The 20,835-nt window shown below is 58.3% G+C and overlaps 1 protein-coding gene across 2 annotated transcripts in view; it reads right to left on the reverse strand.

Moving 5' to 3' along the window:
* ARSG (arylsulfatase G) overlaps window positions 1-19,220 on the reverse strand; it is a 22,640-nt gene extending 3,420 nt beyond the window's left edge. The window contains exons 1-10 of one of the 2 annotated variants that reach the window (XM_057383994.1): window positions 19,032-19,220; window positions 14,790-15,541; window positions 14,317-14,504; window positions 13,470-13,517; window positions 13,280-13,391; window positions 12,873-13,010; window positions 10,367-10,557; window positions 9,753-9,833; window positions 6,351-6,459; window positions 2,867-2,987 (exon numbers count right to left, since the gene is read on the reverse strand). In XM_057383994.1, the coding sequence (XP_057239977.1) occupies window positions 2,867-2,987; window positions 6,351-6,459; window positions 9,753-9,833; window positions 10,367-10,557; window positions 12,873-13,010; window positions 13,280-13,391; window positions 13,470-13,517; window positions 14,317-14,504; window positions 14,790-14,998 (1,197 nt within the window). In that variant the 5' untranslated portion in view covers window positions 14,999-15,541; window positions 19,032-19,220. Of the gene's footprint in view, window positions 1-2,866; window positions 2,988-6,350; window positions 6,460-9,752; window positions 9,834-10,366; window positions 10,558-12,872; window positions 13,014-13,279; window positions 13,392-13,469; window positions 13,518-14,316; window positions 14,505-14,789; window positions 15,542-19,031 lie in introns of both variants that reach the window. The other variant, XM_057383993.1, reaches the window with a different exon arrangement.
* Between the last annotated feature and the right edge of the window lie 1,615 nt (window positions 19,221-20,835).

Raw genomic sequence — 20,835 nt, forward strand, 5'->3', positions numbered from 1 at the left:
CCCAAAACTGCCTGGCACAGAGCATCCCAGGAACCCTGGGCACCCCAGAGATCCATCCCAAAACTGCCTGGCAGATCATTCCAGGCATCCCGAGCACCCCAAGATATCCATCCCAAAAGTGCCTGGCACAGAGCATACCAGGCACCCAGAGGTGTCCATCCCACCCTGCCCAGTCCAGATGTAGCCACAATATCAGGGACAGTTGGAATCTCATCCAAGAAATGGCAGCATTCAGGGTAAGGGGTGATGTCCAAACGCTCTCAGTTTCCTCTATCAGCATACATTATAAGGTAAATTATTTGTTAAAACATCACCTTTTGGAATGGGTTTGATCTTTGTGTTTTAGGGGAGAAAGAAGGAGGGTGTGAGGTGGAAGAGGTGGTGCAGTGTGATTCTGCACAATCCCCTCCTGCTGGCACTCCTCGGGCAGGATGAAAGGGCTCCAAAGCAGGAATCAGCAAATATTCAAGGCCCTGGGAAGCCAAGGGACCAGGAACCRACCCAATTCATCTGCCTCAGCCTTCAAGCTTTGCCTTCACCTTTAACAGCACAGCTGAGRTGCTGCCAAGGGCACTCAAAGCTCCCTTCCTACCAACAACCACGTTCCTAAACCTCTTAAAACCCCACACTTAGCAAATCTGTCATAATTTACTGCATAATTAAGGAGCTTGTTTCGATTGAGCCCGTTCAAGAAACATTCCCAGGTCTGGAGCTTTTCCATTAATCCGTGACTTTCTTATTCTAATAAATAAATAAAAAAAAATTAGGAAAGTGCGGGGTGGGGGGGGGGGGAAGAACTTTTTCTGCCCAAAAACCCATTCCTTGAGCTCAGTGCTATGGGCTGCTCACATTCAGCTGATGGACAGAAGGATTTACTGCCCCTGGTGCTCCCTGAAGGATGTGGTTTGTTTTTCCTGCCAACAGCCCTCGCTGTTGGTGCCACCCCAGCCCYGTCCCCKGCTGTGCCAGCGCCCAGCACAGAGCAGGACACTGGGACAGTGTCACCAGGGCAGCTCACACGGGGAGCTCCAGCCACCCCAATTAGGAATGTGTGGAAATTGGGCATTGGAGCRAGCGAGGGAGCTGCTTTCAGGAGGATTTGTGTCGAGGGAAGCCCTGCAAGGGGGTCACTGTCGGCCGCTGGCAGGCGGGGGGTGAGAGGGGACGGAGCGGGGACACCCTGCCCCGGTCACTCCAGGGGGTTGTGTGTCCCCTCTGAGACCACCCCATCCCATGGCACTGCCATTCCAGCCCTGGGGGCAATTCCACACGGGAATGGCTGGTCTGGCTCGTGCCCTGACACYCAGCAAAACAGCACTGCCTGCAAACAAACCAACACTCCCAAAAAACAACCCCTCTCAGCAAACCATCACTCCCAGGAAATCTTCACTCCCACCAAACCATCATTCCCAGAAAACAATCCCTTTCGGCAAACCATCTCTCCCTGAAAACCATCATTCCCAAAAAAAACAACCCCTCCAGCACACCACGGCTCCCAGCAAACCATCATTCCCAGCAAACCATCATTCTCTGCAAACCATTGCTCCCAGCAATTATTCTCAAAAAACAACCCCTGTTAGCACACCATTGCTCCCAGGAAATCTTCATTCCTACCAAATCTTCATTCCCAAAAAAACAACCCCTCTCAGCACACCTTGCTTCCAGGAAATTATCATTCCCAGCAAACCTTCATTCCCAAAAATCAACTCCTCTCAGCACACCATTGCTCCCAGCAAAAAAAAGCAGCCCCTCTCAGCAAAACATCACTCCCAGTAAACCGTCATTCCCAGTAAACCATCATTCCCAAAAAAACAGTCCCTCTCAGCACACCATCACTCCCAGCAAACCTTCACTCCCAGTAAATTATCATTCCCACCAAACCATCATTCCCAAAAAACAACCCCTCTCAGCAAAACATCACTCCCAGGAAACCTTCATTCCCAGTAAACCATCATTCCCAAAAAACAACCCCTCCCAGCACACCACCATTCCCAGCAGTCCCCCGGTGCCCTCTCCCAGCCCTGCCCGTGCAGAGCAGGGTTAATCCCGAGGAGCAGAGCRGATCTTGTTGGCCACATCCCATCCCCTTCCCCTCTCCATCTCCTGGTTCAGCGCAGGGTTCCATAAATACAAAGCAAATACCAAACCCCTGATGGACACGGAAAGCAAATCCAGGCTCCCGCTGGGAGCTGGCTCGCGGTGCTTGCAGGAGGGAGCACTTTAAAAGCAAAATCAGGATTTATCCGTGGGGCTGCTTTAAAGACCCTTTTTTTCTTTTTCCTTTGGTTCTGAAAAAAAATCTCGTGCAGCTCTGAGATAAATGTGCCACCCTGCTTGCCCTGCAAATTGTGTTTTTTGGGGTTAAAGGAGCTGCCAGCAGCTGGCTGTATGGACAGAGCTGTGGGATATGGGATGGGCTGTCCCATGGGAATATTGTCACCCCAAAGCTGGGAGAAGGAGGGGTTTGCTACAGCTGGACCTGGTGTGATAAATAAATGGGTACAACTGGGTTTGAGCCTCTGGGGTCACTGGTGTGATCAGGAAGGAGCCGCTGTGCTGCGCCACGAGCACCCCGGGATCACAGACCCTGCTCTGGCACGCAGGAAGGTGCCAAACTGCAGGCATTTCCACCTCTAATCCCRGATTTGTGAGCCAAGCACAAAACAATCTTCATTAACCCCAAAAAGCCCTTTCACCCTGATACCCCAAGCCCAGCCTGGTCCTGCACCCGGCCGTCTCCAGCTTTCCTCCTCCTGGTCAGGGCATGATGCTCCCATGGTTATTGCCAGTCTGAGCCTTTTCCCACCCCCATTCCCCTGTTTTGTCCTGTCCCGAGGGGATGGCACCGGGGGTGGCTCTGCCTCACCTTGTGCCCCACATCCGACCAGCCAAAGAGAACTGGGGACACATCCACGCCATCGAAGCACCGGTGCGGGGGAAGCGCCGCCCCAGCCAGGGCCACCAGCGTGGGGAAGATGTCCAGGACGCTGGGGAGAGAGGGGACCGACATCAGAGAGAGCAGGGAGGGTCCCTGGGGGTCTCCCCAGCTTTACCTCACCCCACATCCCTCACAGGAGAGCTCCCAGCCCTGCCAGCCGCTCATCCTCACCCTCCCCATCCCGCGGAGTGTCTGTCCCCCAGTGTCACCATCAGCATCACTCCCTCCCTCCCAGGGCAGCCAAAAGGTGACCCCGCATCTCTGAAAGGACCCGGGCTGTGCCACGGCCCCAGGGGACAGCGGGACATCCGCGGTGACACATCCCGGGGACAAGGCTGTGGCAGTGCTGCCCACAGGGATACAAAACCCCGGTGCCTGCAGCTCGGAGGGGTGGCTGGGGCAAGGAAACGGGTAGAGAGATAAAAACACCAGGAATTGGGGTCACCAGGGTGCTGCCACTGCCATCTCCTCCCCGCGGTTCTGCCATCCTGTCCCTGCGTGTCCCCTGCCYGGAGCGGGTGCCAGCTGAGAGAGCAGAGAGAGGAAAGAGCCCCGGGCTGGAGAACCCCCGGCTCTCCCACTGCACCAGCTCTAATCGGGCTGCTAAGAGACCGAGGGAACAAATAAGAACAAACACTGCAGCGATGTGGCTCCGTGGCCAGGCGGGCCGGGAGGAGCCCAAAAAATCCCGTCTGGCTGCTGCAATCCCTGCAGGCACCTCACAGATCCCCCCAAAACAGCAGCTCAGCCTGTCCCTGCTCCCTTGGGTGCCCAGCAGGATCCTGCTCACATCTCAGTGCGTGTGGGTGCTCCCAGCCCCGAGCCAGGGGTGGCACCAGGCTGGGGGGACAGAGGAATTGCGGCTGGAGGGGGTGAAGATCCCCCCAGCCACGGGAAAAGCCATGAAAAATGGGATTTTGGTCAAAGCTGGCACCAAAAAGGTCCTGCCAGTGGGCACATGCTGGGAGCTGTAAGGGACAGGAAAAGCCACGCTGCCACCCCGGCAGATTTAACAGAGGAAGCCACTCCAGTACCCTGCTGCCACCTGGACACCAAGGGAAAGGGGACTGGCAATGCCCAGGGACAGCCTGGGGGACAATGATCACCCTGACACACGGGCAGGACATGGTGGGAGCTGACCATGCCAGAATCCTGGGCACTGTGTGGCCAGAGCACTGCCCTGCCTGGCATTGACCATCCCGGGGTGACACGGCCCTGACAGGGCACAGGCAGCTGCAGCAGCTCTCCCCCCAGCCCAGCAGCTCTCCCCACACCCCATCACCTCTCCCCAGCCCCACACAGCCGGCCCAGCCCGGGTGGTGCAATCTCCWCCTTCGCCACCCTCCTGACCTACTTCTTGCGTGCCCTACTTCGGGCTGGGGCAGGGAAGGGCAGAGGCTCAGTGGGTGGCTCTGACAATTAACCGTAATTAAGAAAAGCAGACGAGGCAGTTCTGTGCAGAGCCCAGCGTGCAGGTGCCGGTCCGGGGCGATGCATCAGCGTTTCTCCGCTGGCTGCGGCTCCCTGCCCCCGGGCACGCTCACCCTCGCTCACCCCGGCGCTCCCTGCCCGCCCAGGACACGGATCCACGCGGTTCTGAGCGGTTTCAGCAGGCTCTSTGCCCCAGCCAGGTGTTTCCATAGCTCCAGGGGATGAGGAGGATCCCCCGGGTAAAGCCTTCCCTTCTGCCCAGCCCCGGGATCCCACCAGGCACAGGGCTCTCAGCCTCTCCTGCACACACTTTTCATTCCCTCCCGGGCTTCTCGGTCCTCCTGATCAGCTGGGGGGCTTCAGTGCCATCCCCGAGGGTGACAGAGGCACAGAGAAAAGCTCCCTGTGCTGTGAGCAGCTTTTGTGTGTCCGTTCACACCCTCTGTCCCACCTCAGGCCATGGCTGCGAGCACAGCGCTGACCCTTTCCCAAGCATCACCCCCTTCCCACACCCCCCAAAGTTCTGTGCTGTCCCCAAAGAGGGGGGAATCCCTTCCTGCTGCCAGGGCATCACCCTACACAGCTGGGCACGGCCCCGTGGCACTGCCAGCTCTGCTGTGGGGACACCCTGTGCTCCTGGGGAGCTGCAGAGTCACCCCCGAGCTCCTGGAGCTCTGCACGTGCCTCCGCTGGGATTTGGGATTGCCAGCTGCCCAACCTGCCCGACTGGAGCTGGGAGATGCAGGAGATAAGGTCTGTGAGGAGATAAGCAGAGTTGCTGGGCTGGGAGCAGGGCTGCAGTGGCACAGGTGAGGGTTTGGGGGTGAAACCACGGGGTGCTACGTGCGCCCCATCCCCTCCACCAGATACCAGTGACTCAGCCTATGGCTCAAACCTTCCCTCACCTGCAAAAACCCAGCTCCCAGAGCTGCCCTGGGGCCATGGAACCAGGGAGTGTCTCCAGATTATCCCAACACCCAACACTGCCCCAGGGCTCGCCAGCCAGGACCTGCTTCCAGCAGCTGGGACATTCCTTCCCAACACCAAACAGCACCCCGGCCCCTCCACCCTGACCCTCACCGCTGTGGGATCCATCAGGGGTGAAAGGATATGGGAATTCCACTGCACAGCGATCCCCCAGCCCCTCCACCCTGATCCCCAGAGCTGTGGGATCCATCAGGGGTGAAAGGGGATGGGAATCCCAATGCCCAGCGATCCCCCAGCCCTTCCACCCTGACCCCCCAGCATCGTGGGGATCCATCAGGGGTGAAAGGAGATGGGAATCCCAACACCAAACAAACCCCCAGCTCTTTCACCCTGACCCCAGTGCCATGGGGATCCATCAGGGATGAAAGGGGATGGGAATCCCAGTGCCCAGCAATCCCCCAGCCCTGCCACCCTGACCCCCCAGCATCGTGGGGATCCATCAGAGGTGAAAGGGGACAATCCCACCGTGCTGTGCCCACACTCGCTGCCCAGCAGGGCTGTAAGGAGRGGCACAAATTCCACACGGAGGGGTGCAAATGCTGCCCGGAGAGGGGCACTGAGGACCCCTGCCCAGCGAGGAGGGGCTCGGGGGCAGCATCCCCGGCTCCCCCCGCATCCCAGCCAGGCCAGCGCCGTCCCTCCGGCCCTCAGCCCTCCCCACAACCGCACCCTGCTCCACATAAAGCCATTCACACACCACAAAGCCTGAGCCTGCTTCTGSTGGGGAGAGAGAACATCGTCATCTTTTAATTATCGGGAGGCGCTTGGCCGCCGCGGCCGGCAGGCACACGGATCCCGGTGGCTGCGAGCGCCAGCCCCTCCAGCCTCACAAAAAGCCCTTTGAGCTCCTCTCTGCTGGAGCTGTAAGGCTCGGGAGAGGACAGGAGGACAGCCTGGCACACGGCAGGAATAACCAGCGCTGCTGCCAAAACCCAGGTGGTGACCTGGGGGGGACAGGGGGTCCTGCAGAACGGGGACACCGAGGGGCTCCTACCTGAGCAGGGCATGGCTYGTCCTCCCGGCAGGGACACGGCCGGGCCAGTAAACCAGCGCTGGCACCCTGTGCCCGCCTTCCCAGGTGGTTTGCTTCGCCGAGCTCCCACCTGCAGGGGCACAGGGCAGCGATCAGCATCCTGCTGATACGGGAAAACCTCCCGAGCGMGGAGTTCCCCTGGGAGAGGAACTGCTCAGAGGCAGCGAGGGTGTAAATCACCCCAAAGGAGGATGGTTTCACTGGAGAGGAGCTGGGACAGGCRARGGAGAAGAGTTTTCAAAGGGAAAGSGRAAAGAAGGGGGTCACAGTTGGGCACTGGTTTGTGTTTCTCTGCTCCAGTGAGACATGAGAAACGCAGCAGCCGCCAGAGCCATCGCATTTCCATCCACTTTTGATGTCAGGTGAGAGAATGGAGCGGGCAGGAAATGCAGGAATTGATTCCAGGGGCTTCTGTCCTCTGCAGGGCTCAGCACCAACAGCCCCCCCTGCTCGCCTGCTGGAAACCTTCCTCATTAAAATTACCGTCCTGCTAATAACCCTCCTGCCAGTTAATGAACCTGATCCATCGTTTCCCTGACAGCGCCCAAAGCTCTCCTGCTCTGCCCTTGGGTTTGAGATGCACAGGGAAGCTGCCCGGTGCTTTCCTGGGCACTGGCACTGGGGTGCTGAGCCCCAAAACTGGGGCGCCGAGCCGCAAAATGGCAACACCAAACATTAAAACAGTCAGAAGGGTGCTGGAGAGCCTCTGGCTTGGCTGCAGCCCAAAAGGGCCCCAGGCAGCTGGAGGGGGAAGGGGCTGGGAATGGGGCAAAGAGAAAATCCCAACCACCGAGCAAACTTTGCCAGGAGCAGCTTTTGTGCGCTGCCTTTCAGCGTGAGCATGGCAACGGCACTCGCCCCGAGCCATTTCCTCCGGGCACGGCCAAAAGAGCCCGGCCCGGCCTCTGCAGGGCCACTGCCCGGTGCCACGGGCTGATCMGCGCTCCCAAAGCACACGGGGACACGCATGGCACAGGTGACACCGGGACTGGCCCAGGGAAAATGTTCCTGACCCGGCACGGATCAAGCACGTCCCCAATCTCTGCCATTCCCCACCCAAATTTTGGTGTTTCCCCGCTGCCCTCAGACACCAAAGGAGATCGCAGCAATTACAGCAATTAACGCCAATCCCCATCTCTGCACATGTATTGAAAAACTCATCCTGCCGGGTGCTTTTGCAGGGATTTTCCATGCATGGTCAGGGGGCTCTGGAAGGACATCAGAGGGATATTTCCTGACCAAGCCACCTCTGGCTGGTCAGGTCACAGCAGCCTGGGAATGAGGTCACATTAACACTTTGGGAAGCAAACAGGGTTCAAACACCCAAACCCAAGCAGGGAATTTTCTGCAGAGTGGGGATGATGCAGCCCTGCTGCTGTGGGGACTTTCCAGGCTTTCCAGGAAAGCTGAACTGTGCATTCCCGTGGCGGGATGGAAACCTTGGTCCCACCACACACACAGCAGGTCCTCAGGGCTGGCACACGGGGTTTGGAACTTGCCCAACCTGCCTGAAAACACGGCCAGCATCGCATCCCCAAAATCTGTACCCCACTATCCCCCCCTTGCTGGATTCAGGGATTTTTGGGGTGGGCTGGGGGCACAGAGAATACACACACACACAGAGATGCTGCTCTGCCCCTGCTCCGGAGAAAATCAGGGGAAAAATCACCTGAAATCAGGGGAAAACAGCCCTGGGATTTGGGCTGGACCCTAAAATGAAAGATGGAGCTACAGGAGACATATGGGAACATGTGGAAACATATAGAAACATATAAAAACTTACAGAAACATATGGAAACATATGGAAACACATGGAAACATATGGACACATATGGAACAATATAGAAACATATGATCTATAGGGAACCATATGGAAACATAAAGAAACATATAAAAACATACAGAAACACATGGAAACATACAGAAACATATAGAAACATAGAAACATGGAAACACACAGAAACATACAGAAACATACAGAAACACATAGGAACATATAGAAGCATATAGGGACATATAGAAACATATAGGAACATATGGAAACACATGGAAACATATAGAAACATGGAAACATATGGAACCATATAGGAACATATGGAAACCTATAGAAACATATAGGAACATATGGAACCATGCAGAAACATATGGAAATACAGAAACATATGGAACCATATAGGAACATATGGACACATATAGCAATATATGGACACATATAGAAACATATGGAAACATAGTAAAACCTATAGAAACCTACAGAAACATATGAAAACATATGGAAACATAGAGAGCCCGGAGGTTTTCCCGTGCCCTCCCGCTCCTCGGGGTTTTTTCCCTGCCCGGGAACGATCCCGCCGGGCCGGGAAGGGCGAGCATCCCGCGGGCAGAGCCCGGGCCGGCTCTGCAAACATCCGCACAACCACGGGCACAGGGATTTCCGAAACCGCCGGTGTTTACAGCCAGCTCGGAGCGCTCTGCCAGCCCGAGCTCCCCCCRGCTCCACCGCAGGCGGGACCCGGGTGTTTTGCAGGGCAGCGAGGGGCTGGGAAAGGGGCCGTGTTTTCCTCGCCCTGTTCCCGAACGCCGCAGYCTCTGTACCATCTGCGAGGGCTTGTGACCGTGGGTTGCTCAAGAGCAACAACCCGGGGCCGGCAGCRGGGTTTGTTTACTAGAAAATTAAGGTTACGATCGCATCCCCGGGGCCAGGCGAAGGAAAAGCTCCGGGAATGGGACAGAGCCAGCACGGTTTGCCCAGGGAAGCAAATCCCGTGGCCGGGGTGTCAGGAAGAGGAGGAGGAGGAGGAGGAAGCCCCTCAGTGCTGACCCCGAGCATGGCACGTTAACTCCGCGTAATACAAGCAGAAGTGGGAAATGCCTGACTCATGAATGTTTCTGGCCGCCCCGGGCTGAAATAAACCCACTAAGCAGATGGCTTGGCCGGAAAAAGGATGAAAGAGTGAAAAAAAAAAAAATAACCCAAAAAAACACCCCCAGCAAAAGGGTGGAGAGGAAGAAAAGCAAATTCTCGGGGTGCAGGGAGGGCGGTGGGTGTTTTGTTCCTGATGGGACGGGGCTGGGGGTTGTGAGAGCTGGATTTTGGTGGAGCCGATGGCAAAATCTCATCTCCAAAACAGCATCAGTCACCTCGAGTTCTGGGGTTATGGGGACTCCAGCCCACCCCTAGCAGCAGTTTTTGGGGAAACTCGACTGTTTGAGTTGTTTTGGGGTGCGTTCAAAGCCAGGGCAGCAGCCAGGGTGAATTGGGGGTTGAAATGCCACCCGTGTCCCCTCCCTGGCAGGGAAAGCTCTGTGGAGCAGCCCCCCTGTGCCCCCGGGACTGGGACCCCCCCAACWCTGCCAGATTACCTCGCTGCCTCTGCCAGGCACCCACGAACGGCCCCAGGCGTCCTGCCAGCTCACAYTTCTGTGCCCAGGGGCCGTTGTCACCTGCAACAGAAAGAAATGTCCCCGTGAGAGGCACCAGAGCCAGCGGGCCGAGAGGGGACACGCAAGGACAAGTGACCTTTGCACCCATCCTTGCCACCCCACGCGAGCAAGAGCAGCTGGCTGATGGATTTGGGGTTTTTAGWGGTTTGTTTTCAGTTTGTTTGAGCGCTGGGCAGGGGCTGGAGCGCAGCCAGGGCAGGGCAAGGGGGGTGCGGTGCCACCAGCTCCGGGYGTTAATGAGCGGTTCCTGTCATCGGGAGCGCGACATCCTCATTAGGGCGACACAGAGCGGATTTGGGCTTCTTAATGAACCGGGATTTGCGCTTTAATTGGTCCCGGCCCCGCCGCTGCACCCCGCAGCCGGAGGGGGGTGGCTGGGTGGGCACCCAGCTGGGTGGCCACAGCAACCTGGGAGCCCTGTCCCCAAATTGGGACAGCTCCAGGGCGTGTGGGGCATCCGGGGAGGGGACACGGAAGGCAGGGCACAACCACAGTGCCCCAGAGTCACCCCCAGCCCCGCTTTCTGGCTGTACCTGTGAACCAGAGCAGCGTGCTGCCCTTGCCCTGGCGGTCAGCGAGCTCCTTGACCCGTCCCACCAGCGCGTCCATCTCGCCCAGGGTGGCTCCGTAGATGCCCCTGCCCGGAGCGGGGGGCAGCGGAGGGGTCAGCGGGACGTGCATGTGGGCCAGGGCCAGGTAGAGGAAGAAGGGGCGGCCGCTGTCACTGTGAAGGGGACACAGGGAGAATTTCAGCCCTCGGGGCAAGGCAGTGGCTTTCAGGAGGTCACTGGGGTGGTGGCACTGCCGAGCCTGGGGACACAGAGCAGCGGTGAAAAACACCCCACATGCCTCAGCCAGCTGGGAACCCTGCAGGCACCCACTGCTCTCGCAGGGAGGAGGCTGGGCTGAGCTGAGCCACTTGTCCCCTGCTCCCCATTGTCACCCCGTTGTCAGCTGTCCCCCTATTTGGGATGGGCTCACCCCTTTGTCCATCTCCAGCAGCCGAACACACATTCTGGTGCACCCCAGACACCCGCACACCGCCCTCCCCTCTCCCAGGGGACCCATTTTGGCCCTTTGTCCCCTCCCCAGCCAGTGCCCGGCCTCGCTGGTGATGTGGGCAGAGGAWGGGGGACAGCAGGACACCCAGGCCACCCCTGGGCACAGCCCCGCACAGGGAGCGCGGGGTTCGCCGCCGCCTGCTCGCCCCTAAATCACCGCGGGACACGTCCTGTTTGCTTGTTTACAGCTATATTTATCTGCTCCGACCAGGCCTGCTCTTCCTCAGGGACCTCGGAGGGGAAGGGTGGGATGGTCAGCGGCGGGGAGGGGCCGGATCCCGTGTCCAGCCCGCGCAGGCGCCCGGCTCCGGCCGCTCCGTCCCATCGCTGCCTCCTGGCCCTTCCAACGCGCGTCTCGGCACTTCCTTCCTCTGCCCGGCACCCACCTGGGCTGGAAGATGAGYAAACCCCATCCTGCCCGTGGCCCTGGAGCCCCGTGAAGGGCGGTGTCCCCCTGGCACCCTGCCCAGCCCCCGGGACACCGGGTACCCTTTGCAAATTGGCACTGTGACCCTTTCCAACGGGGTGCCAGAGAGGAAAGCTGCTTTCCTTGGCTCCCACCCCACCCAGGAGCACCCAGATGGACTCAGGGCTGCGATATTCAGCCGAGCATCCCTCTCATTTGTCACACGGACACCTCGGAATTGTCCCGATGATGGAGCAAACGTTTAATCAATAACTGAAGACAGGAGTCCCTGACTTTTGCTCCCACGCTCGCTTGTGCTCGAGCTGTGCCACGTCTCGCTGTCACAAATTGCTCAACCTTGACACGACTGGTTAAAAAAACACCCAGATGGCAAATCCAGCGTTCTTTTGTTGCCCTGCAATGAATGAGTCAGGCAGGAGAAAACTGGAATGAGCCATCAAAGGGACGGGGAGAAAAGGCAGGCACCTGTCTAATCCTGTTTTCCATGAACGCAGATAACCCCACAACACTTCGGGGAGTTTAAAGGTTTTTCCTATTAACCCGGAGCTCACACACTTGGTTTCACAGCAAAACAACAGCCTGGAGGGCTGGGGGGGGGTTGGCAGGAGAAAGGATTGAGGCTGCCCCACAACCCAGGGTGTGGGTACCCTCAGCATCCCAAACGTGGCCAGGCCACCCCATGGCCGATCCTTGGTACCCACAGGGATAAACGCCAGCACGGGGGGTTTGTAAAGAGCCCTTTCCCCACTGCTGCTCCCTGGCCAGCCCTCCATTCACCTCTGGTTCACAAATCTTCCCCCAGGGAGCCCCGTTCCTCCCCCAGACCCGCGTTGTCCCGGGGTGCAGGCAGGGGATGGGCTCAGACAGGGCTGCCCGGCAGCGCTTCCTCTCCTCTCCTTTCCTCTCCTCGCTCTGCAGGGAGGCATTTTGCAAAGTCACAGCTCGTAATCCGCCAATAAAGGGGATTAAAGTGACACAACCCGTCCGCAGGGCTCGGGGGCGGCACTCGCAGGAGCCACTTGGCTCCTCGGGGACAAACTCACCCGGGCGCCGCCCGTCCTGCGAGGCTGGGGGAGGCACATCCTGACACCCCGGGGATCTCAGAGGGCTTTATCCGTAAAAACTGATCAAATCTCACACGTGGGGCGTGTTCCAACAGCTCTGGGTGCTGTTCGGGTCCCACCCTGAGCACCGTTCAGCGCCTGCTCAGCACTTCCCACCCCATTGCCACCTCGGGATGGACAGACTGATGGCCGATGGCTGTGTTTGCCTCCCTGCCACCCCCACCAGCCTTGCCATCATGCCCATTCCCCCAGGAAGGAGGCCCAGCCCCACTCAAAGGCAAGAATGTTGGTTTTAGAATCACTCAGCCCCTTAGAGGATACCCGTGACACCCTTAGTGCCTCATCCAGCTGCGAGCCAAATCTGAACCGTAGGGCGACACCCATCTCACTGCCCTGGCCTTGCACCAGCACGGTCCAGAGGAGCCCCGCAGTGACCCAGAGCCTGTCCCAGCCCAGGGGACAGCCGGGGGACAGCGGGTGGCCTCACCTGGCCCGCTGGATGAAGCGCTCCGCCGCCTCCGCGTAGCGCATGGCCAGGCTGCCGAGCTGCACGGGCTGCTCCACGATGGTGGCGTTCTCCAGGAGGGGCAGGGCGAYCTCCGTGTAACAGCCTTTCCTCGCCACCCTGCTGGGAAGAGCCACGCCAGGCTGTCACCGCAGCAGGGACAGAGCCTGGGGGTTCTCYTGGCTCCCAGAAAGCCGAGGAGGGAGAAGAAACGGAGCGGTGACAACATCCCAAAGGCACGGGGTGCTCCCAACCCACACCCTGCAGGGGAAAATGGGCTCAGGGAGCACGGGGGGAGGTGRCCACAGCCAGGGACAGCCCTCAGGGCTGGGGACACCGCTGCAGACCCCCAGGTCCCCGTGGCAGCAGCAGAACCCCACAGCCCGTACCTGCCGGCGGTGCCGCGCCGCGGGCAGGGCGGGCACGGGGGCACGTTGTAGCCAGGGCTGTCCGTGCAGCCCATGTCGTGGCTGTAGGGGAYCCCATAGTAGTAGTCGAAGCCTGAGAGGCGAGGGAGGGGTCAGCAGGGCCGAGGTGACCGCAGGGCCATCAGCCCGGCCCCCCTAACCCGGCCCTTACCGCGGGARTTGGGGTGGTGGTGGCCGTGGTGTCCCAGGTGCCACTTGCCTGCGGGGAAGCCACAAAACATCATTTCAGAGGTGACACAGCCCCGGCCACCACAGCYCTCACCCACAGCCCTCACCCAGAGCCCCGCAGCGCTGGGGGCTTTCATSGAGCCACGRGAAAGGCTCCTTGTTTKTGCTGGCCRCGGTTCCAGAACGCCGTCTTTCTAYTTTTGTAGAAAAACCCAGAAAAAAAATGCGAAAAGGTATCTGGTGCCTGTGCAAAGCGCCTGTTTCCAGCCTTAAAAGGCTCTTTCATGTGTCTGTACTCGGAGCAGGCGGCTTTCTGAGCCCTCCCCAGCAGCCAGCTCCATCCTCTGGTCCAGCTCCTGACCCCCGGCACACACCCGCTCCCACCGAACCAGAGGGAGAGCTGCAAAAACTGGGGGGAAATGGGAGAAAAAGAGGGATTTTGTGCACAACAGCAGGAGCTGCGGGTGCAAAGGACTTGTGCCACCCTGGGGGGACCCACAGCGATGGGAAGGTGCCCAAAGCTGCGGGATCAGCGGGATGCAGGATGGCAGAGCGCCGTCCTGCTCGCTGAGGAACACCCAGTGCATTCCTCGCAGGGTAAAGCAGCTCGAGACGAAATGGAGAAGTCTGGATTTCCGGCTGCGCTGTCGAAAAGGGAGATGTTAAGCTCAGCATTACAAAATCCGAGGGGGATGTGTGAAATCTCTCTCTCTCACGTGATCTTTCAGATTTTCCTTTCGCTGCCAGCGTTTCACCCGAGCGCCCGCAGCCCCTCCTCTGCGAGGGCCCCATTGTCACCTGCTGTCACCTCCCCGCCATCTGGGCGTTACCTACGGCCCCCGTGGTGTAGCCAGCCCCCCGCAGGACCTCGGCCAGGSTGGTCTCGTTGAGGGGGAGGCCCCCGACAGAGCTGATGGCGAAGTTGTGGGTGACCCCGTTGCGCACRCCCAGGCGCCCCGTGAGCAGCGAGGCGCGGGATGGGGAGCACGTGGAGGCAGCTGAGTGGAAATCCACGAACCTGGGAAAGGAAGAAGACTCTTCACTCAGTGAAAGACGCTGCCCTGTCCCTCCTTGATCCCCTTTTGCTCTGGGGATGAGGATGGGGCGTGGGAGATGAAGGTTCCAGCAGGGATGGGTGGAGCTGCACCCCAAGGTACCAGGCTCTGGCTGCCCTCGCCATGCAGCCAAACCCACACCAGTGAAATCCTCTCTCCTGCCCGTTCCACGGGGCCGAATTCCCCTCAGCTGCAGGACAGAGTGAGCAGGGCTGCTGGCTGAGGGCGGGGAAGGGGACAGCCCTTACCTGGTCCCTTCGGCAGCCATCTGATCCAAGTGCGGGGTCTCCTTGGTYTCTGCCCAGTTGGCCCCCAGATCCCCCCACCCTACATCATCGGCCAGGATGACGATGAAATTGGGCTGCTCGCTCAGCACACAGGGAGCCCAGAGCCCCAGCAGCCCCAGGGCGAGCGCCAGCACTGCCCACAGGGACAGGGACACTGTCACTGTCCCCATGGTGCCACACGTCCCCTCCCGCCCCCGCTGCGGCACCGGCGGCTTCGTCCACCCCAGATTCCCTCTGCTGTGCCCCTGTGGACGCAGCTGAGCTTTCCAGGGCTCTGTCCCTTCCTTCCTCAGCTGCTGCCGTGGGGCCGGGGGTCAGCGTTTGCTCCCTTGGCTGCCGACCGAGCTGCGACACCTCCTCCGYCTTTCGCACCCCGGCACGGCTGATATTCCCGAAATCGGCGCCAGCRAAGGTGTTATTCTTAGAAGTCAAAAAACACCCTTTGAAGTCACTGTCACCCTATTTATATCTTTCCTTCCTTCCTGGTAAATATCTAATTAGACACCAAACCCAAGCGGTGTTTTCCCCTGCAGGAGCGGGTTCGATCCGCGGCGGCGGCGGCGGCTCCTCTCCCCTCGCCGCAGCCGGGGGGATGTTTGTGTCCAAAAACGGCTCCTTCCCTGCAGACTCGAGCCCCTCGGCCTCCGRGAGGAGAAAAAAAACTGCCGGGGTTCTGTCAGTCCGTCCTTCACCAGGCACAGCTACAGCATCCCCTGCGCAAGGGAAACAAAACACAGTCAGGACAGCGCTGCRCTGAGAGCTCCTGCACCCAGCCCGGGGCAAAACACCTTCTGCAGAGGCTTTGGCTTTGAAGTTCTGCTGCCTGGCTCGCAGTGGCTCAGCTGGGAAGGACTGGGAGCAAGGAGCAGCCCTTTCCTGCGGGTGTTTCCCGTGCTCCTGCYATCCCCGGGAGCAGCGCTGCTCCCTTTGCTGTCCCCGGAGGGCTCCGGGGGGCACAGCACCACGAGAGGGGATCCTGCAGGGATTTGCCTTCATTTGTGACCACTGACAAGAGTCTGAAGCTCGCTGTGCAAATTGAGTTCTGCTCCTGCTGCCCCACCRCTGCCTGGAGGAATCCATAAAAATCCACAAGGCAAAAAAACCTCAGGAACACCCAGGATTAAGCACATGCAGCTGCTCAGGGCAGGATWTGGCCTCCAGAGATGGAGAGGTTCAAGGACAAACCCCCCAAGGAGCGGTGGCAGGGACAGAGATGTGGCAGAGCTCCACGGAGCAGATGGAGCTGGGGATGCGAYGTCCTGAGCACACGCTCGTGGCCAAAGGGAGATGGAGCTGCAGAGATCTGCCAAAATCCCGCTGAGATCTGCACCAGGAGCTCTGCACTGGCTGTGGGGATGCTGTGGGGTCCTGTCCCTAGCTTGGGGATGGCCAGAACCCCATAGGGCCCCGCGCTGGCCCCGGTTGGTACCAGAGGCACAGGGCAGGAATGCGCCATGAAGGATGGGATGGTCACAACCACGGGATGGTCACAACCGAGCAGGACAATGTCCATTAACACAGAGAGGTCAGAGAAGATAATCCTGGGAAAAAAAAAAAAAAGAGGAGAACGGGACAGTAGGGGGAATAGGATGAGCCCCATGTGTAGGACAAGAGGTTTGCAGCTTGCCAAGTAAATTGTTCCCAGGTTTCACTGCTCACATCTTTAAAAGCTTGGGGCTGTCGCTTGGATCAGCAGCTCCTGGGCTGTCAGCAGAGCGCTGCAGTGATCAGAGGTGTGGCTCCATTCATAATTCATGGCCCAGAGTGTTAATTTATGAAGCCTGGAGGCTCTCGGTACATCAGCTAATGGGGGTGGGTGGTGAGAAGGGGCTCAGACGTGGGAGAGGCTGCTCAGCCCTGCCCCAACGAGCTCAGGTCCTGCTCTGCACCCCCAAAGCTCCAAAGACCCAGATTAGGTGTCTGCACATATCTGATGGCAGCTAARTCGTCTTTATTTTCAAAACAAACTTTCCTTTGCTGTTTCCTTGGATTTCCTCATGGATGGGAASTTGAAAGGAGCAGCTCTGCTTTGGCCCAGCACCCCCTGCTCGGGAGCTGAGCTCAGCTGGGCCAAGGACAGCACAGAACTGAGCYACCAACGCACAGAAATGGCATGGGCAGGGTGAGCCCAGCCCCATCCCAGCCCCCAGCCGGGGCTCTCCAGAGGGTGATGATGGAGCAGGGTATTCCCTGTGCTGCTTTTGGGGCAAAATAAAGCGCCAAAGCTGAGCTGAGCTCCTCAGGCAGTCGGTGCCCAGGCTTTCTGGGCAGGCACAGCACCCAATCCTTTCCCCCGGCCCCTCTGCCAGGCTGAGCGTGGTCTCTGTGCCAAATCCCACCCTCCCCAAAYATCCTTCATTCAGCACCATCCCAGACCCCGTCCTGTTCCTCAGGGGTGGCCCTGACCCCACAGCTGTGCCAGGGACACCCAGCTGCACCTGCAGCCACACGGAAAAACCGAGCAAACCTCTGGAAGCGGCCGAACCCACAAACCTCCGTCCCTTCCATTTGCTGTGGGGAGGGATGCCAGGATGACACAGCTAACAAAAACAACCCAAACCATTTCCAAAGGACACTCTCTCCTCTCTAAATTACAGGGCAAGTCACCCAGGGCTGAAATTCATGCATTAGCATCAGACAGAACTCCTTGATCCCTGATGCTCGGGGGCCGTTTGAAGGCGAGGCAGAACACGGCGGTGGAACATGCACGTCCAGAGCACATCCAAACCCTGGAGGAGCATGAGGCCATCCCTTGGCATCAACCCCACTGCACTCTGAGCCCTCTCTGACCCTTTCCAGCTCCAATTCCCAGCGATTCCGGMCCGTGCTGGCTCTGCCCCCGCCCCACAATGTACACAATCCCCCAGGAGAAGGTGGGAGCCTCCCCGGGATAAATCCCATTCCGTGCTCACCGCTGCACCAGAGACCCACCCAGCGCTGAATCACCAACTTCCAGCTCTTTTTGCAAAAAGAAAGACTCGGGAGAGATTCCCCAGGCTGCTGATGCTGCACCTCAGCCGGTGCCAAGCAGGAAACGCTGCCCAGGTGTCTGCAGCGGGATGAGCTGCCCGGGTGGGATCGCTGCCAGGATCCCAGGATGGCTCGGGCTTATCCTACAGCTCCTGGGCGGGCACAGCGCGCACCTTGGACCTGGGGAGCGTTAAACAAATAAACCACCTGCCTTCTGCCAGCCGCAGCCTGCAGGAATCCAAACCAGATAAACCAGTTCGGAAAAGCCCCAAAGGCTCTTGAGCCCGGACACCGCAGGGCTGGCCCCGGAGCGGGAGGGGAGATGGCTCGCTGGGATGTCACCGCTGGCAGTGCCACCACGGAGGGGTCACCCTCGCCACACTGGCAGCGTCTGTCATGTATTTATTACACATTAACCAGAAAGATTACAAATCTTGGGGCCAGCGGGATCATTTTCGCATTTTTCACATTCTTGCACATTTTCACGCCTGCCTGGAGAGCAAAGCAGCGGCKGGAGCTCAGAGGAACCTGCGGCCCTTTGAAGCACCCAAGCTGTGCTGAGCTGTCCCCCACCAGCCCCCGGGGCTCACTGCCCACTCTGGGGGTCCCAGCTCTGATCTCCAGCCCAAACCCACCCCGGTGGCTTTTCTGGAAGCCCCAGCAGGATCCCCATCCCGGCCACGAGGAGATAAGGACACAGCAAGGGATGAGAAATCCGAACTGGAGCAGGAAYTTGCTGTCATCCAGGACCACTCAGGAGCTCCCAGTGTCACCCCTGATGCCAGCCGGGCTCAGAGAAACTGAGGCAGGCACTGAGCAGGCTGTGCTGAGCCCACAGCTGCAGAGTGACRTGGGATGGGGATGTGTCCCCATGGGGAGGCTCCTGGCCCTGACCCCATTGGGAGATGTCCAGCCACAGYCTGGAGGGGCAGAAAAATAAATCAGTGTTTTGTTTGCAATTCAAGCTTGCAGAGATTTTGATTCAAGCACAAAAAGGGCAGCAGGTACCAGGAGAGGGGTGTGCCTGTGGGGCAGAGGGTGCAGGAGCTGTGCCTGCCCCACTGGGCCCCTCAGCACTCACATATTTACCAGCAAAGCTCCATTCCCAGCACAACCATCCCGACAATGCTCCGAGCACAGGCAGCGCTTTATTCCAGGAAAAAAGGTTTTCTCCTGGAATAGTTTATCCTCGTTCCCCCTCGCAGAATAAGCGGCACCGACAAAAAAACATACTTCTGCAGATTTACCAGGATTCCTGCCAGCTCCTGGGACAGGAGAATGTTTTTCACCCATCTCGCTGCTGGTTCTTTCAGAGAAAACATTTCACATGCCGAGCAGGGCTGGGCAAAGCCCGGCAGAATAAATGAAGTGGAAGTGCCGGAGCCATCCGGCGGCGCGGCGCGGGGGCCCGGCTCCCCTGCTCTCCCTATCCCGCCCCCTTTGCCAGCTCCCGGCTGATTTATGCCCTCGGACAGGACTCTCGCTCTGCTTCCCCCAGGATTACAGAGCCCAGGAAGCGCAGCCGTGCTCCCGGGATGATGAAAAGGCAGGTCCTGGTGCGGCTCTGCGATGGATGTGCCGGGGAAAAGAATCCTGGCAGCAGGGAAACCCCATAAAGTGAGGAAAAAGGGTTTTACAGCAGAGCTGGGAAGCCCTGGAGAGGCTGCAGCACCATTCCCGTCCCCCCACAGGGCCCCTGCAGCCCCCATCGCTCCCCAAAGCCTTATTGCTCTTGGAAAGCCCAAAGGAAAGGAATGAGAAGGTGAGGCACAGACAGATGCAAAGCACTGACAAGAAATACCAAGGAGCAAATCGCTTTGGGGTTTTTTTTTTTCATGCCAGAGATATTTGCATTCTTATTTCTCCCCTGGAGGCACAAACCTCTTTTATTGTCCCACAACCACTTGCACTGTGAGTGCCAGGAAGGATTTTGGCGAGGGGAGTGCGACCCTTTCCCAGTGAAAGTGTGATAATGGGATATTGGCTCTGCAAGGGCACAGGGGTGGGCACCCTTCAGCTGGACCCCAAAAAGGCAAGGCAAGGATAAAGGGCAAACCTCAAAGGTTCCCTCGGGGAAAGGGTTTTCCTTGTGGGACAGGGAGGTTGAGGCTCTCAGGGACACATGGGGCACGCTCCCATGGCTGAGCACCTGGACTTGGCATGGATTTCAGATGAATTTCTGATGAATTTCAGATATACTTCAGATGAATTTCAGATATACTTCAGATGAATTTCAGATTTACTTCAGATGAATTTCAGATGAATTTCATACGGATTTCAGATGGGTTTCAGCTTGTTTAGGATGGGAGTGTGAAGAGTGAAGCTGCTGAAACTTCCCTGAGAGCACCAATGGCTGTTGGGTCAGCATTGCCATGAGAAACCAGCAGCAGCTTTCCCAAAGTTCCTGAGCAAAAGCAACAATTTGCCTCATTTTGGAGAATTTGCAGAATTTTGCAGCAGCTTTCCCAAAGTTCCTGAGCAAAAGCAACAATTTGCCACATTTTGGGGTATTTGCAGAATTTTGCAGCAGCTTTCCCAAAGTTCCTGAGCAAAAGCAACAATTTGCCACATTTTGGGATATTTGCAGAATTTTGCAGAATCTTCCCCAAAGTTCCTGAGCAAAAGCAACAATTTGCCTTATTCTGGGGTATTTGCAGAATTTCTGCCTGCTGCCTTTGGCTCTGCTGCCCCACCAGCAATCCCATTGTCACAAAAGAAGGGAAAAGCAGGAGAAGGATCCCYGGCCAAAGCAAACACAGCAGCCGTGGCGTTGCAGGAACAGTTTAACCTGGGACACATTTTGCAGGATCTGCAGGTTCCACATTAACCCAGCACACCGTGGTGGGGTTTTGGGGCAGATCCCAGCAGGGCAGGTGAGGAGGGGTGTGCTCACCCACCCCCTCTGACCCATCTGCTGTCCCCTGCAGGCAAAAAGTCACCGACCCACGAGTCACAAGGAACGGTGCCAGGCTCCAAAACCTCCTGGCAGCATCTGTTTGTGCCCAGCACACGGAGAACAGGAGCAGGATGCAGCGAG

The sequence above is a fragment of the Malurus melanocephalus genome, unplaced genomic scaffold, assembly GCF_030028575.1.
Source record: "Malurus melanocephalus ecotype Western Australia unplaced genomic scaffold, MMel_1.1 scaffold_672, whole genome shotgun sequence".
Classification (NCBI taxonomy): domain Eukaryota; kingdom Metazoa; phylum Chordata; class Aves; order Passeriformes; family Maluridae; genus Malurus; species Malurus melanocephalus.